Source organism: Squalius cephalus (assembly GCF_949319135.1).
Source record: "Squalius cephalus genome assembly, chromosome: 7".
Classification (NCBI taxonomy): domain Eukaryota; kingdom Metazoa; phylum Chordata; class Actinopteri; order Cypriniformes; family Leuciscidae; genus Squalius; species Squalius cephalus.
Window position 1 is genome coordinate 39268366 of NC_137128.1, and position 14025 is coordinate 39282390.

General features: G+C 37.7%; 1 protein-coding gene across 1 annotated transcript in view; it reads left to right on the top strand.

Annotated features, from left to right (window-relative positions):
* fndc7rs1 (fibronectin type III domain containing 7, related sequence 1) overlaps nt 1-14025 on the top strand; it is a gene marked incomplete at its 5' end in the record, with an annotated part of 34867 nt that overhangs the window by 2111 nt on the left and 18731 nt on the right. Inside the window, 16 exons of the mRNA XM_079876779.1 lie at nt 1469-1732; nt 2140-2400; nt 2530-2799; nt 3039-3296; nt 4630-4899; nt 5741-6004; nt 6126-6386; nt 7228-7488; nt 7647-7910; nt 8850-9110; nt 9311-9574; nt 9703-9947; nt 10910-11150; nt 11542-11802; nt 12500-12763; nt 12892-13155. Coding sequence (XP_079732905.1) covers nt 1469-1732; nt 2140-2400; nt 2530-2799; nt 3039-3296; nt 4630-4899; nt 5741-6004; nt 6126-6386; nt 7228-7488; nt 7647-7910; nt 8850-9110; nt 9311-9574; nt 9703-9947; nt 10910-11150; nt 11542-11802; nt 12500-12763; nt 12892-13155 — 4173 coding nt within the window. The remainder of the gene's footprint in view (nt 1-1468; nt 1733-2139; nt 2401-2529; nt 2800-3038; nt 3297-4629; nt 4900-5740; nt 6005-6125; nt 6387-7227; nt 7489-7646; nt 7911-8849; nt 9111-9310; nt 9575-9702; nt 9948-10909; nt 11151-11541; nt 11803-12499; nt 12764-12891; nt 13156-14025) is intronic.

Below are 14025 nucleotides of genomic sequence, written 5' to 3' on the forward strand. Positions count from 1 at the left end.
TTTTGTCTTTGGCTTCTAGTTTATTATCATTTATATGAGCAATTACACAGCTTAGGGTTAACAGTAAATCAAATAAAAAAAATAGCCAGGCAAATAAGTATAAAAAAACAATACCAAATGTCTCTTACGTAGCTGTGAAAGTTTTCTAGTTTTTAAAGAAATGCTTACTCATATTTGATATTAAAACATTGCAGTAAAAAAGAATAACTACACTAGCTAAGCTAAAACATATCTCCATCAACTTCTTTTCAGTTAATGTAACATTGTGAATTCAGTGAGCGGTAACTGAATAACTATAGTAAACGATTCACTGAAAACAGTCATCCAGTTCAATTGCAACTGTACATGTGAGTCAAATATGCACATTTGATTTCAATCAGGTTCCATGTCATTTACTGAAAACATATTGGAAAGACCAACAAATTCAACATCATCATTAGAAAGGATAATATTAAACAAGAATTAAGGTGAAATGAGAGGGGAAAATGTATGTTTGATACCCAGTAACGTAATCGTTCTTTAACATTACACCAGATTGCTTGAGGCAGGCCAGTACAAGGATGGGAATTTCACTCTCTCCATTATATTGAGCCTGTTTTCCTGAAACCTAATGACCAACAACCTATCCTATATCATTTTCCACTCAAAAATAATCCTAACACGCCAGTATGTTCTTCATTTGCGCACATGGTGTTTTTCAAATAAAGTAATTATTAAAATATAAGGCTGATCGTCTTGAAGAGAACTTCGAGAGAACTCAAAGTTTTAAGGTTTGTGTTCTTAATGAGTCTAACAACAACCCTTAGACGCCCAGCCTAGCCCTTACCCGTTAAAACACACACCACACAGATACTTGGATGATGTCTTCAGCCCAGAGGCCTAATGTTAGTCATTAGGTTTCATCCACATGTCCTCATTTAAGATGCACTGATTGGTTCGCACAGAGCAGGTATACTTGCCCATGCCACAAAAGATTTCATATTTCTCCCCTTATTTGCAAGTGTATGTACCTTAACTTATCATTAGCACCTTACACATCAATCAGAGATGCATCTTCCAGAGACACTGTGCTTCTTTGTAACACTGTTTTCATTGACACAGGTATTTATTATATAATCTGTTAATGATTTATCATTCATATCATTTGAAGACCTTGTGCTTAAGTTGACTATCATATGTTTCTTTGTTTTAAGGTAAAAGAAGCTTCTGCAGGCAAGTATTTCATATTCATTTATATGTATTTATTTTAGTAATAAGTTACAATATTAATAATACTATGTCTAATTATGTATCATAAATTGTATATTATAAGACAAAATATTTTTAATTGAATAATTAAACATAGAAAAAATAATGAATAGAAACTTTAGAAATGCATTTACCTAAATATATAGTATTAATATACTGTTATATTTTGTTTAAGTGACTCATAAGATACTAAGTATTGCAATTTTTTTGTCTCCTCCAGACTGTAACATAACATCAGTATCATCACCCACTGCATCGTCTCTCCTTATAAAATGGAGCAATTTTCCTGGAGCGACAAACTATGTTCTGGATGTCAAGGCTGTGAATTCAAGCAACACAGCACCTGTTTCTATTCCACCACTGGCTTCGTCCACTTTGGAGAAACTGGTCCAAGGCTTAAGACCGGGACAAATTTATCAAGTGACTTTTAAAGTGTTTCTGTTGACTTATGTGACATGCATCAGCTCCCAGATAGGACAGACAAGTAAGTTATCGACCCACACATATATGGCAAGCCGTTTTAGCTTAAAATGTTCCCAGTGTTACTCGCCGTATTGAATTTTTACTAGTATGAATCCAGTTAGAGAGCTCTACAATTCAGTTCTTACTAACAATTATGAGAGCTCTCTAATTCAATGCTTACTAGTAACAATTATGATTAGAGATCTCTCCAATTCAATTATTTTTAATTATAATTATACAGAGCTCTCTAATTGTAATTGTTACTAGTAAGAATTGAATTGTAGAGCTCTCTAATTGAAATCTTACTAGTAAAAAAGAGTTACAAGTAATGCTGGGAACATTTTAAGTTAAAACGGCTTGCCATACACATATCTTGACAAACTTGTTTTTATTTTGAACTCATGTGATTTCATTTTTTTTTACTTGCAGTTCCCGCCACCTCGCAAATATCATTTTCGAAAGCAATATCGAGCACCTCGATCAGGTTTGAGTGGTCCAGTGCGCAAGGAGCCGATAAATACTTTTTGATGGTGAACGGAACTTTCCACATTGAGACTCATAACCTCACATTCACCACACTAAATGGACAGGTAGACAACCTCCGCAACAATACCGCATACAACTGTTATGTTTATTCCTCTAATGCGGCAGGAATCGGCGCCAGAAGTCTTGTTAAAACCATCAGAACATGTAAGTCTACTCAGTTCTTCCCAGTTTTCTGCTATTTAAATATTGCAGCTTTGTTAGCCTGTCAATGCTATCTTAACTTTCTGTAACTGACGATTAAGCGACCATTCACATCATTTTCTTGTTTTACAGTGGTGCAGCCTCCAGATGGCGTAAGTGTGAGAGAGTTAACTCCGAGTATGGCTCGCGTATCATGGTTCAGCGTCCCAGGCGTCCTGCTCTACCAGGTTTCAGTCACGGCCAGTAATAAGCCGGGACTTGCCCATGGTCTTAGGAACGTCACCAGTACCGCTGTGAATATCTCAAGCCTGGAGCCATGTTTAACATACACAATAGGGGTTGCATCAGTCAACATGTTCCTAGAACCAGGAGAACCTACATACATCAACCACACAACTCCCAGTGAGTCGCACCTGCATAAGGATGAAGCAGAGTGAAACCTTTGAATGAAACCATAAAGATAAAACAATAGATTTCTGCATCAGTGTGTTCTGAATGCTTCTAGTCTAGCCTTTCAACAAGAAAGAGGACATTTTTAGACCAGAACCAAGACTAAACATAAACCAGCCTAGAAATCAGTGCTGGTCTTTTCAGCATCTGGATTTGCCGAACTTTAACATGTCACTTCTTGTTCTTCTCAGCCATTTCAACAGTTTCCTCCATCTCCGTGGAGTACAGTTGCGTTACCGCTATGGCATCGGTTAGTTGGGATGCAGTGTTTGGTGCCATGTCGTACCGTGCAGTCATAACAGATGGCCAAGGCCGGTCGCTTAACTGCACATCCACGGGCACAGCCTGCCAGATCCCAATGCTGAATTGTGGAGAACTATACTCTGTACGGATTACAGCCATTGCTAACTGTGAAAGGTCCTCCGATGGCAGCTACATCTTTGAGACAGGTAAAGATGCCCTCTTTCAAAGGTCACGCTCACACCCTGATTCAGTCCTCTGGGAGATGAGCAGGAAATCCTCTCACGGTGTAAGAAGTCTGAGGAGGAACACACCCAGGAATTACTGTCATGTAGATTAAATGAGCTCTAGAGTCTATTGAGGCCGAGATTTAATGGAAGGTTGTGTGGTATCAGGTGGCAGAATTGTTCTAGTTCCTGTATCAGTCTAAGCCCCTAAGTTAGTAAATCTACCTGCCTTCTAAGGTTGTCTTTCTCAGGTTGTATTATCTGCTCTCAGGCCCTGTTTACACCTGGTATTAAAATGCTTTTCTGTCGATCGGATCATAAGTAGTCGAGGGAGACACATTCCCGTTTACACCTGGTATTTTAATCCGTCTCTTTTGTCCACTTTCAACCACTTCTGTCCTGATTTCTTCGAGGGGGGGTCTATGGGCAGGTAAATTTGTGGTTTTCTTTCAGATCTTTCGATCTAATGGACAAAATAAACGTGCGCAATTTACATATGAAATACGACGGAAAAGCATACGGAGGAGCAGCAGCCTTCTTTTCTGCTTTTATAGCGGCAAGACCATTCAAATGCTGTGAGTGCATGTTAGAAATCAAGAATGATGATTGGGGTGTTTTTCACAATCCAAACTTGGGTCTCCATCCAACAAACTTCCAATCCCGTCTGGCTAGCGCGCTTCGTTTACGCATTAGGTCAGTAGGCGGTCTTTTGTGGCTGTTCAAACACATTTGACCACATGAGTGTTTACACTACGAAAGCATTTTCGTTTTCGACTACCTTTGGAACTGGGCGAAAGTGGAAGAGCTCAAAACGTTTTAGAACCCTTTTACTCCTTTATTTAGCACCGTCCACTTGTGATCTGATCGACCAAAACACATCTTAATACCAAGAGTAAACAGGCCCTCAGTCTCTCTCCAAAAGGTTCACTCAAAATGATTATTCTGTCATCATTTACTCACCTTGATGTCATTCTAAACCTGTATGACTTACTTTCTTCTGCAAAACACAAAAGAAGATATTTCGAAATGTCTCAGTTGTGTGTTTTGTCCATACAATTAAAGTCAATGGGGTCCAATGTTGTTTGTTTTGGACCCCACTGACTTTCATTGTATGGACAAAAAAAAGTGGAAATATTTTTTAAACATCTTCTTCTGTGCTTCACAGAAGCAATCAGTAGAAAGTTGTACAGGTTTTGAATGAAATGAGGGTGTGTAATTCAAATTTTGGGGGTTGACTATCCCTTTAAACCAAAAAGGAATTGGATCTTTTATCAGCAAATTAATTTCTCTCCCCATCTCTCAAACAAACACACAGCACCCTGCCCACCTAAAACACCACATCTGTACCGTGAGTGTTCCAGTAATGTCATCTTGTTCTCGTGGAGTCCCACCAACCACACGGCTTATTACCACGCCCTGGCTATGGACTCGGACGGCCATGTAACTGATTGCATCACTGTTGACACCTCCTGTTACTTCACTGATACTGTCTGTGGCAAAAGCTACAGCTTCTACGTCAGCTCCATCTTCTCCGAAGGACTAGACTGCAACAGCGGAAACACAGAAGCAGTGGTGGTCAAAACAGGTGAGTTACTGGCAAAAATCTGTAAATATTGATTTTTTTCGTGATACGACACTGTTAATGTCAAGGCCTAACATGTAATATGAATATTGTATTGAAAATGCTATCGGTACTTCACAATCATTAAAGACAAAATTGCTTGTAAATCTCTCATTATTCTATATTATCAGCAAATGTTTTATTCAGTTGTTTGTCAACTTGTTTTCTTTTTATTAGGACAGGTCTGAATTTCTTTTTTCAGAAAAAGTCATTGATTGTGATTTTCGATCTCCCCCATTCATTTTTAATGGATGGTTATTTTTGACCAATATAAGCTCAGATCAATGAGGCCTACAATCAATCAGTTTAAAAAATAAATAAATAATTAAAACATACAAAACCTGTCAAGTTGATAAAAAAGAGTGAAAAAGAAAATACTCTCTGGGTCAAAATGACCCGAACACAACATAAGGGACAATTAATATTGGCAAAAATATTAGACAATTAGAGACAATTAATAAAAGACTATTAATATTCAGATCTATTATCGATACTATTGGATGAGAACAAAATTTTAACAGAATTGAGCTGATAATGACACTAACTTTGCAACATTGACACTGTTATTGGACTGAATTGAATCAACATTGAATTTGAGCTGACTAATGACACTAATATCTTCTGTAGAGCTGCCTTTAGCTGAACTGGACTAGTTAATCATAATTGATGAATTTTTCTGTTTATTACTGTGAAACTGCTTTGACACAATCTACATTATATAAAGTGCTGTTGTAAATAAATGTAACTTCAGTTGTTTTAAATATAATTTTTAATTTTGGCCCCCTCTGTCGCCTTACACCTTTAGCCCCATGTTTGCCACAGAACGTCCACACAACTGCAAACTGTAGTAGCATCAGCAGTGCCGTCACTTCTTGGGACGGGCCTGAAGGAGCCTACACCTACACTGTGGAGGCCCGCGGTAATCGTAGAGATTTCTACAACTGTTCATCTCTAAACACGAGCTGCACACTAACAGATCTGGATTGTGGAGAGAGCCTGAGCGTGTGGATTGTTGCAACTGACGGTGACTGTTCTACTGATCCTGTGCTGGGAGAGGTGGCAGAGACAGGTGAGCATGTGTACATACATATTTTGGGTTCTGTGAATTATTGCAATGTAATATACAATGGTATATGAACATCCCCTTGCAAAAAAGTAACATGGCATGGTATCTTTATCTTCCACCGTAGTTCCCTGCATACCTCAGAACGTGTCCGCTGGGAAGAATTGTAGTTCAGACACTGCCTCTATCACATGGGTCTATAGCAACGGTGCCATTTTCTACATCGGAATGGCGACACATGCGGATGGAACAGTTCACACCTGCACTGCCATGGCGACAGAGTGCTCATTCCAAAACCTGACATGCGGCGAGACATATGATGCGTTTGTCATAGCAACAAACCTGCAGTGCAACAGCTCTGAGAGCCAACATGTCCTCCTACAGACAGGTAGGTGCAAAAATGACCAAAAACAGACAAATAAAAGATAAATAAAATGTAAAATAAATGATAAAGTAAAAAAAAAAAAAAAAAATTATATATATATATAAAAAACTGGATGAATATAAATGGCCAGATATTAAAAATAAATGTATTTATTTATCTGGATTATTTATAAATTAATGCAAAATCTAAAATAACAAAGGGAATAAAGGGCCCAGATATGTACAGTAAATACATTTTTATAAAAAAATTAAAAGGTGTCAAATTTAAAATGTAAAGTAAACTTGAATAAAATAAGAATGTGAAGAAAAAAGTCCACATATTTAAAATGTAAAATAAAAAATAAAAGGGGATTTATAAAAAATGCCAGAAATAAAAAGGGGATGAATAAGATATTTAAAATACATTTATTTATTTATCTGGTTTAGGCTATTTATAAATTAATGTAAAATCTAAAATAAAAAATAAAAGCTAGATAAGGGTCCTTATATGTACAATACATTTACAAAAATTAAAAGAGGTCAAATATTTAAAACGTAAAATAAACCTAAATTAAATAAGAGGTGAAGAAAAAGGGCCATATATTTAAAATGTAAAATAACAAATAATGCAAAATAAAAGGGGATAAATGAAAGGGTCCAGATATTTAAAATGTAAAACAACAAATAATGCAAAATAATAATTTAAAAAAGTCAAATAAAAGAAGGATTAATTAAAAGAGGGCAGGTTTTTTTTAAATGTAAAAAAATGGTATGCTGTCTTTTCATAAAAAAAGCTGTCCTTATGAAGGTAAAGCAAATGAATTTCTGGTGCACACAAAGTAAATCTCCAACATTCTCCTTTGTAGCCCCATGTGCTCCAGTCGGCGTGGAGGTCTCTAAAGACTGTGCAGGGAATCGTGCGACAGTGAGCTGGCAGAGCCTTCAGGCTGGGGGTCTATACACAGCAGTCCTGCAGGGTGAACATGGACTCACGGTTAACTGCAGCACCAGCTTTAACAACTGCACAACAGCAGACCTGCTCTGCGGAGTCAACTACAACGTCACGGTCTCAAGGAATGATGCTCACTGCAGGAGTCTGCCATCCACACCCATTCAGATACAGTCAGGTAACAGTCATCTGAGCATACACACATTTTCAAACAGTAAAGGTGATGATACACAGGGCAACTTTTTGAGCAATATTGCTCAGCAACATTGCTCAAAAAGTTGCCCTGTGTATCATCACCTTAACAGATCTTTGATGCTGACTATGTATCTCCTTTAGCTCCCTGTGACCCTCAAAATGTCACAACCGTGCTCCAGTGTGACACCAACGCGGCTAACGTGACATGGGCTGCCAGCGCAGGAGCAAATGGGTACACGGCAATGGCAACAGACGGGCAGCAGCAACGCTTAGCTTCTTGTCACACTATGGGGACTTCCTGTCAGCTGACCTCTCTGCCATGTGGGATGAGACTAAATGTGACCGTCCAAGCTGATGGAGCCTCCTGCAACAGCAGCTCTCAACCTAGAGCTGCAGTGGTAACAGGTGTCCGCTCATGCTAACTTTTGCTGATTCAAATTAGCCATAACAACATTGTGTGTAGGCCCTAAAATGTACTCAAATACATAAAATGTATGAATTTCAATGCATTCAATAGACAAAAAAGTAGCATTTCCAAACAAATGCTAGGGATTCTTGGGATTTTCTCTAACTAACTTCACTTTTCACCTTTTTTTAAACCCACATTTGGTCTCTTATATAAATATATAGTGTTCATCTTATTAACTATGAACATAACTCACTAATCCATGTTTAGTAACCACAAAGAAATACTTGATAATTACTGTTATTTCATGACATACATTAATTTTACCAATTACTTTTTGGGGCCACATGTATTTCAAACAAACAAACATAAATAAAAGTTTGGGGTGAGTTTGTTTTAAAAGAAATTAATATTTTTATTCAGCAAGGACGCATTAAATTGATCAAAAGTAACAGTAAAAATATTTATAATGTTATAAAATATTTATTTATGTAATTAATTTCAAATAAATTATGTTCTTTTGAGCTTTCTATCCTAAAGAGTCCTGAAAAAAATGTATTATGGTTTCTACAAAAAATATTAAGCAGCACAACTGTTTTTAACATTGAGCATCAAATCAGCATTTTAGAATGATTTCTGAAGGATCATGTGCCACTGAAAACTGGAGTAATGATGCTGAAAATTCACAAGATACAAATTACATATTAAAAAAAAACAAAAAAACCCATGTATTTTAAATTGTAATAATATTTCACAATGTTATCGTTTTTACAGTTTTTTTTAATCAAATAAATGCAGCCTTGGTGAACATAAGATATATTTCAAAAACATTTTAAAAATCTTATCAACCCCAAACTTTTGAACAGTAAGCACTTTTTAAAATATTTTTATATATAGCCTTATTATTTTAATACAGCTTCCTCCTCTCCCTTATCTAGCACCCTGCATTCCCACCCATGTCACTGCTGCTCTAAACTGTACCTCCAACATTGCTTCCATCACCTGGTACAGTGCGCTTGGTGCCACTTGGTACTCGGTAAAGGCAGAAGGCAGCAAAGGGTACAAAGCGTCCTGCAACAACACTGTCACACGCTGTGATATCCCAAACCTGCAATGTGGTCAGGAATATTCCATCACAGTCATGGGCGTGAATGGTGACTGCATGAGCCCGGCTAGCCAGCCTATCACTCTTGTCTCAGGTACTTGAACTCAGCTCATAAGGGTTGGGAACCACAAACCAGCTTCAGTTTTTTCAAGTTCTTTTGACCCGGCTGAGCCTTTAATAAACTCCCTAGCAATCTCCCAGAACACCCAGCAAACATATATAACATCCTAACAGTTTTTGCATGACAAGCACCATTCTGCAGTTTGATGAGTTAACCCTTTTTTCATGTTGCAGCACCATGTCCTAATACTGGCATTCAAGCCAGACTGGATTGCCGCACCAACTCAGCACTCATTTCTTGGACACCAGGCAATGGTTCACTAAGTTCCAATGCAACACTGCAGTCTTTCCAGGACGCCCAAAAGCACAGCTGCTTCACCAACGGCTCCTCATGCAACATCAGCTCACTTCAGTGTGGCCAGCACTACAACATCAGTGTTACAGGATACGGCCAGAACTGTTCAACCTGTTCTAAACCCCTGGTCACTCTAGACACAGGTATAACATTAAACAATATTCAAAGAGCAATTAGTGTAGACCCTAATGTAAACCCTTTCTAAATGGCATCAAATAATCTATTGCACTAAAACTCTGTGCATCACATCATTTGAATCTTTTCTTTCCAGCTCCATGTGTTCCCACTCAAGTCAATGTGTCATTATCCTGTGGGTCCGACACTGCGTCTGTTTCCTGGGCAGCATCTAGTGGCCTTGTTTCCTACTATATAGTAACAGCTGAAGGTGATAATGGAATTACGCAAACATGCAACTCCAGCAGCTCTTCCTGTAACATCAGCGGCCTGGCGTGTGGTCAGGGGTACAACGTGTCAGTCACAGCTATGAGCGTCGACTGCACAGGGCAACGTAGCGAAGTGCGTCGTGTCAATACTGGCAAGTATTTCAATTACAGTATAACCTTATAATCATTTACTATATTCATCATCCATATATCTAGTGGAGAATTTTGCACACTACAAGTTTGTCTTGTGTTTAAGTGCAGAACTTTTAGACTATAGTATATAGTTGTCTGCAGTACTTGAAGTTTGAAATGTTTCTTAAAGTCCCCCTGTAGTCAATCATTTTATCCCTTAAAACTCATCTTTGATCACCAAATGACATATTTAAAAAAAAATTCTTCATGCCTTAATAGCTTAAAATGTAACTCTACGCCCTTGCCTCATTTAGTATAGGCGGATCAATGAATATGTAAAACAGCCCCGCCTCCACTCACTCGCACCAGCTCAACCACTCGTTGACGATCACACCTTGACGTGATTGGTTACATGGTAGTTTGTGACGTCAGAAACACCAGCGATTTCAAACCAGTTTTATGAGACTGTCTTTGGTTCACTGCAGTTTTAAGGGGAAAAAACTCCGCAATGGTGTTGACTTATGAATTTCCTCATGATTTGTCTTATAGCATATTTAAAAAAAACACCACATAGACAATTTTAAAAGCTTGATTTTCACCACAGGGGAAGTTTAAAAGAATTACACATTAAAAGGAACACTTTCAAAACAAAAATAATAAAATTCACATTTAATCCCTCCAGCATACTTGCCTGCTACCTAGCAAAAATTATTTGTCATATAAACATTCCTACAGTGTAAAAAATAACTGAAAGGAAACCATATACTAACATTAGGGGAACGTTAGGGGAATGTGTTTTCTGACATCAAATGTACATGGGTTAACACAAATGTGTTTCTCATTCATTTTTATAAACACTGTTTTCTGAGGAAACATGATGTTTGTATCTAGAATATTCCTTTAAAAACATGCTAAAGTAATACTTTGTTTAACTTTTGTCTCCCAGCACCCTGTGCTCCTCAGTCTGTGGTCAGTCAGCTCTTAGACTGCCAAACAGGGGATGTTCAAGTTAGCTGGCAGTCGAGTAACGGCGCACAGATCTACTATGCTCAAGCAAAATCTACTGACAAGGTTCTGGGGTGTAACTCCACCTCCACATCCTGCATGATCGCTGCGATTGGCTGTGGGCAGACATACAATATCACTGTGGCTGCTGAGGGCAACGGCTGTAGATCCAACAGTGTGACCAGTCAGGTCACGGCAGGTGCAGTAGCATTTTCACAAAGTTGATGCCTACCATTCTAAATAATGAGTCCTACCAATTCAATATCTATATATTTAAAGTCAACATGAAATCAAAATCAACTGTATTTACTTTCTAATACACGGTCCTGATCTTACTGTGCACAATTCTTTAGTGCAAGTTAGAAAAAGTCTATTCTTTCATCACAATTAAAAAGCAGCCCAGTGAAACTTATTTCAAACACATAGAAGCCATATAGCAACATACTAGCACTACACACATTATCTTAAAAACAAAATCTGGAACCTCCCCACAATAAAATCCTGTTTCTTTTTACAAATGTGTTTGGTGCCCCTATAGTGGCGCAGAAATGACTTCACCTTTAAATAATATTATTTTCTTTTCTCTTCAGCCCCATGCCCTCCACTGAATATCCAGTCCAGAATGAACTGTGGCAACAACACAGCGAGTGTGTCCTGGTCCCGTGGCAATGGAGCACTGTCCTTTTTGACAACACTCGATTGCTCTAATGGACAGACGTATATGTGCAGGACCAATGAAACAGGATGTGACATCACTAACATGACGTGTGGACAAACTTGCTCAGTTAAAGTAGTGGCAGAGGGACGTTCATGCAACAGCTCTGTAGGCACTGGATCACCTATCATAACAGGTAAGAGAAATAGCTGGTTGAATCAAACCTTGTTATATTGAATTTATGATATACACTACCGATCAAAAATTTGGGACCAGTAAGATTTTTTTAAAAAGCAATTCATAATTTTATTTAGCAAGGATGCATTATTTAAAAGAGACAGTAAATACATTTTTAATTTTACAAAATATTTATTTTTGAAATAAATGCTCTTTTGAACTTTCTAATCATCAAATATCCAGATTTTTTTTTTTTTTTTTTTTTTTTTTTTACTGTTTTTAACATTGATGATAAGAAGAAATGTTTGTTGAGCACTAAAATAAAAATCAGTTATTTTGAATTATTTCACAATATTACATTTTTACAGTATTTCTGATCCAATAAATGCAGCCTTGGTGAGCATAATCAAAAACATAAAAAAATAATAATACTGACCCTAAACTTTTGAATGGTAGTATAGATATTCAGATATGATTTGCGGATTAGTGGGAAGTTAAAGGGATAATTCACTTTTAATATAACAGCCAACCATATCCTAATTTTGTTTTAGATAATTTACCCAGCTCCTTGTGTATCACCAAACCACATAAATGTGTCATAGGAGCCACTTAGAACATCTTAGCAACCATATGGCAACACCCTGGCAACCATCCACCATGTAAAAATACAGTTTTGCAACAACATTTTGATGTGTTATCAATTTTTCATGTTGCAGCACCATGTCCTAATACTGGCATTCAAGCCAGACTGGATTGCCGCACAAACTCAGCACTCATTTCTTGGACACCAGGCAATGGTTCACTAAGTTCCAATGCAACACTGCAGTCTTTCCAGGACGCCCAAAAGCACAGCTGCTTCACCAACGGCTCCTCATGCAACATCAGCTCACTTCAGTGTGGCCAGCACTACAACATCAGTGTTACAGGATACGGCCAGAACTGTTCAACCTGTTCTAAACCCCTGGTCACTCTAGACACAGGTATAGCATTAAACAATATTCAAAGAGCAATTAGTGTAGACCCTAATGTAAACCCTTTCTAAATGGCATCAAATAATCTATTGCACTAAAACTCTGTGCATCACATCATTTGAATCTTTTCTTTCCAGCTCCATGTGTTCCCACTCAAGTCAATGTGTCATTATCCTGTGGGTCCGACACTGCGTCTGTTTCCTGGGCAGCATCTAGTGGCCTTGTTTCCTACTATATAGTAAAAGCTGAAGGTGATAATGGAATTACGCAAACATGCAACTCCAGCAGCTCTTCCTGTAACATCAGCGGCCTGGCGTGTGGTCAGGGGTACAACGTGTCAGTCACAGCTATGAGCGTCGACTGCACTGGGCAACGTAGCGAAGTGCGTCGTGTCAATACTGGTAAGTATTTCAATTACAGTATAACCTTATAATCATTTAGCTATATTCATCATCCATATATCTAGTGGAGAATTTTGCACACTACAAGTTTGTCTAGTGTTTAAATGCAGAACTTTTAAACTATAGTATATAGTTGTCTGCAGTACTTGAAGTTTGAAATGTTTCTTAAAGTCCCCCTGTAGTCAATCATTTTAGCCCTTAAAACTCATCTTTGATCACCAAAATTACATATTTAAAAAAAAAAATCTTGAATTTTTTTTCTTCATGCCTTAATAGCTTAAAATGTAACTCTACGCCATTGCCCCATTTAGTATAGGCAGATCTATGAATATGTAAATCAGCCCCGCCTCCACTCACTCGCACCAGCTCAACCACTCGTTGACGATCACACCTTGACGTGATTGGTTACATGGTAGTTTGTGACGTTAGAAACACCAGCGATTTCAAACCACGTTTATGAGACTGTCTTTGGTTCACTGCAGTTTTAAGGAGAAAAAACTCTGCAATGGTGTTGACTTATGAATTTCCTCATGATTTGTCTTTTTTTTTTTTAAACACCACATAGACATATAAACAATATTAAAAGCTTGATTTTCACCACAGGGGGAGTTTAAAAGAATTACACATTAAAAGGAACACTTTAAAAACTTGCAATGGATGTGTTGTAGCATTCAAGTAAACAGTACAGCCTTGACAAAAATAATCAACTTCACATTTAATCCCTCCAGCATACTTGCCTGCTACCCAGCAAAACATTATTTGTTCCATGATCATTCCTACAGAGTTTTGGTTCCCAAAAAATAACCAAAAGGAAACCATATACTAACATTAGGGGAACGTTAGGGGAATGTGTTTTCTGACATCAAATGT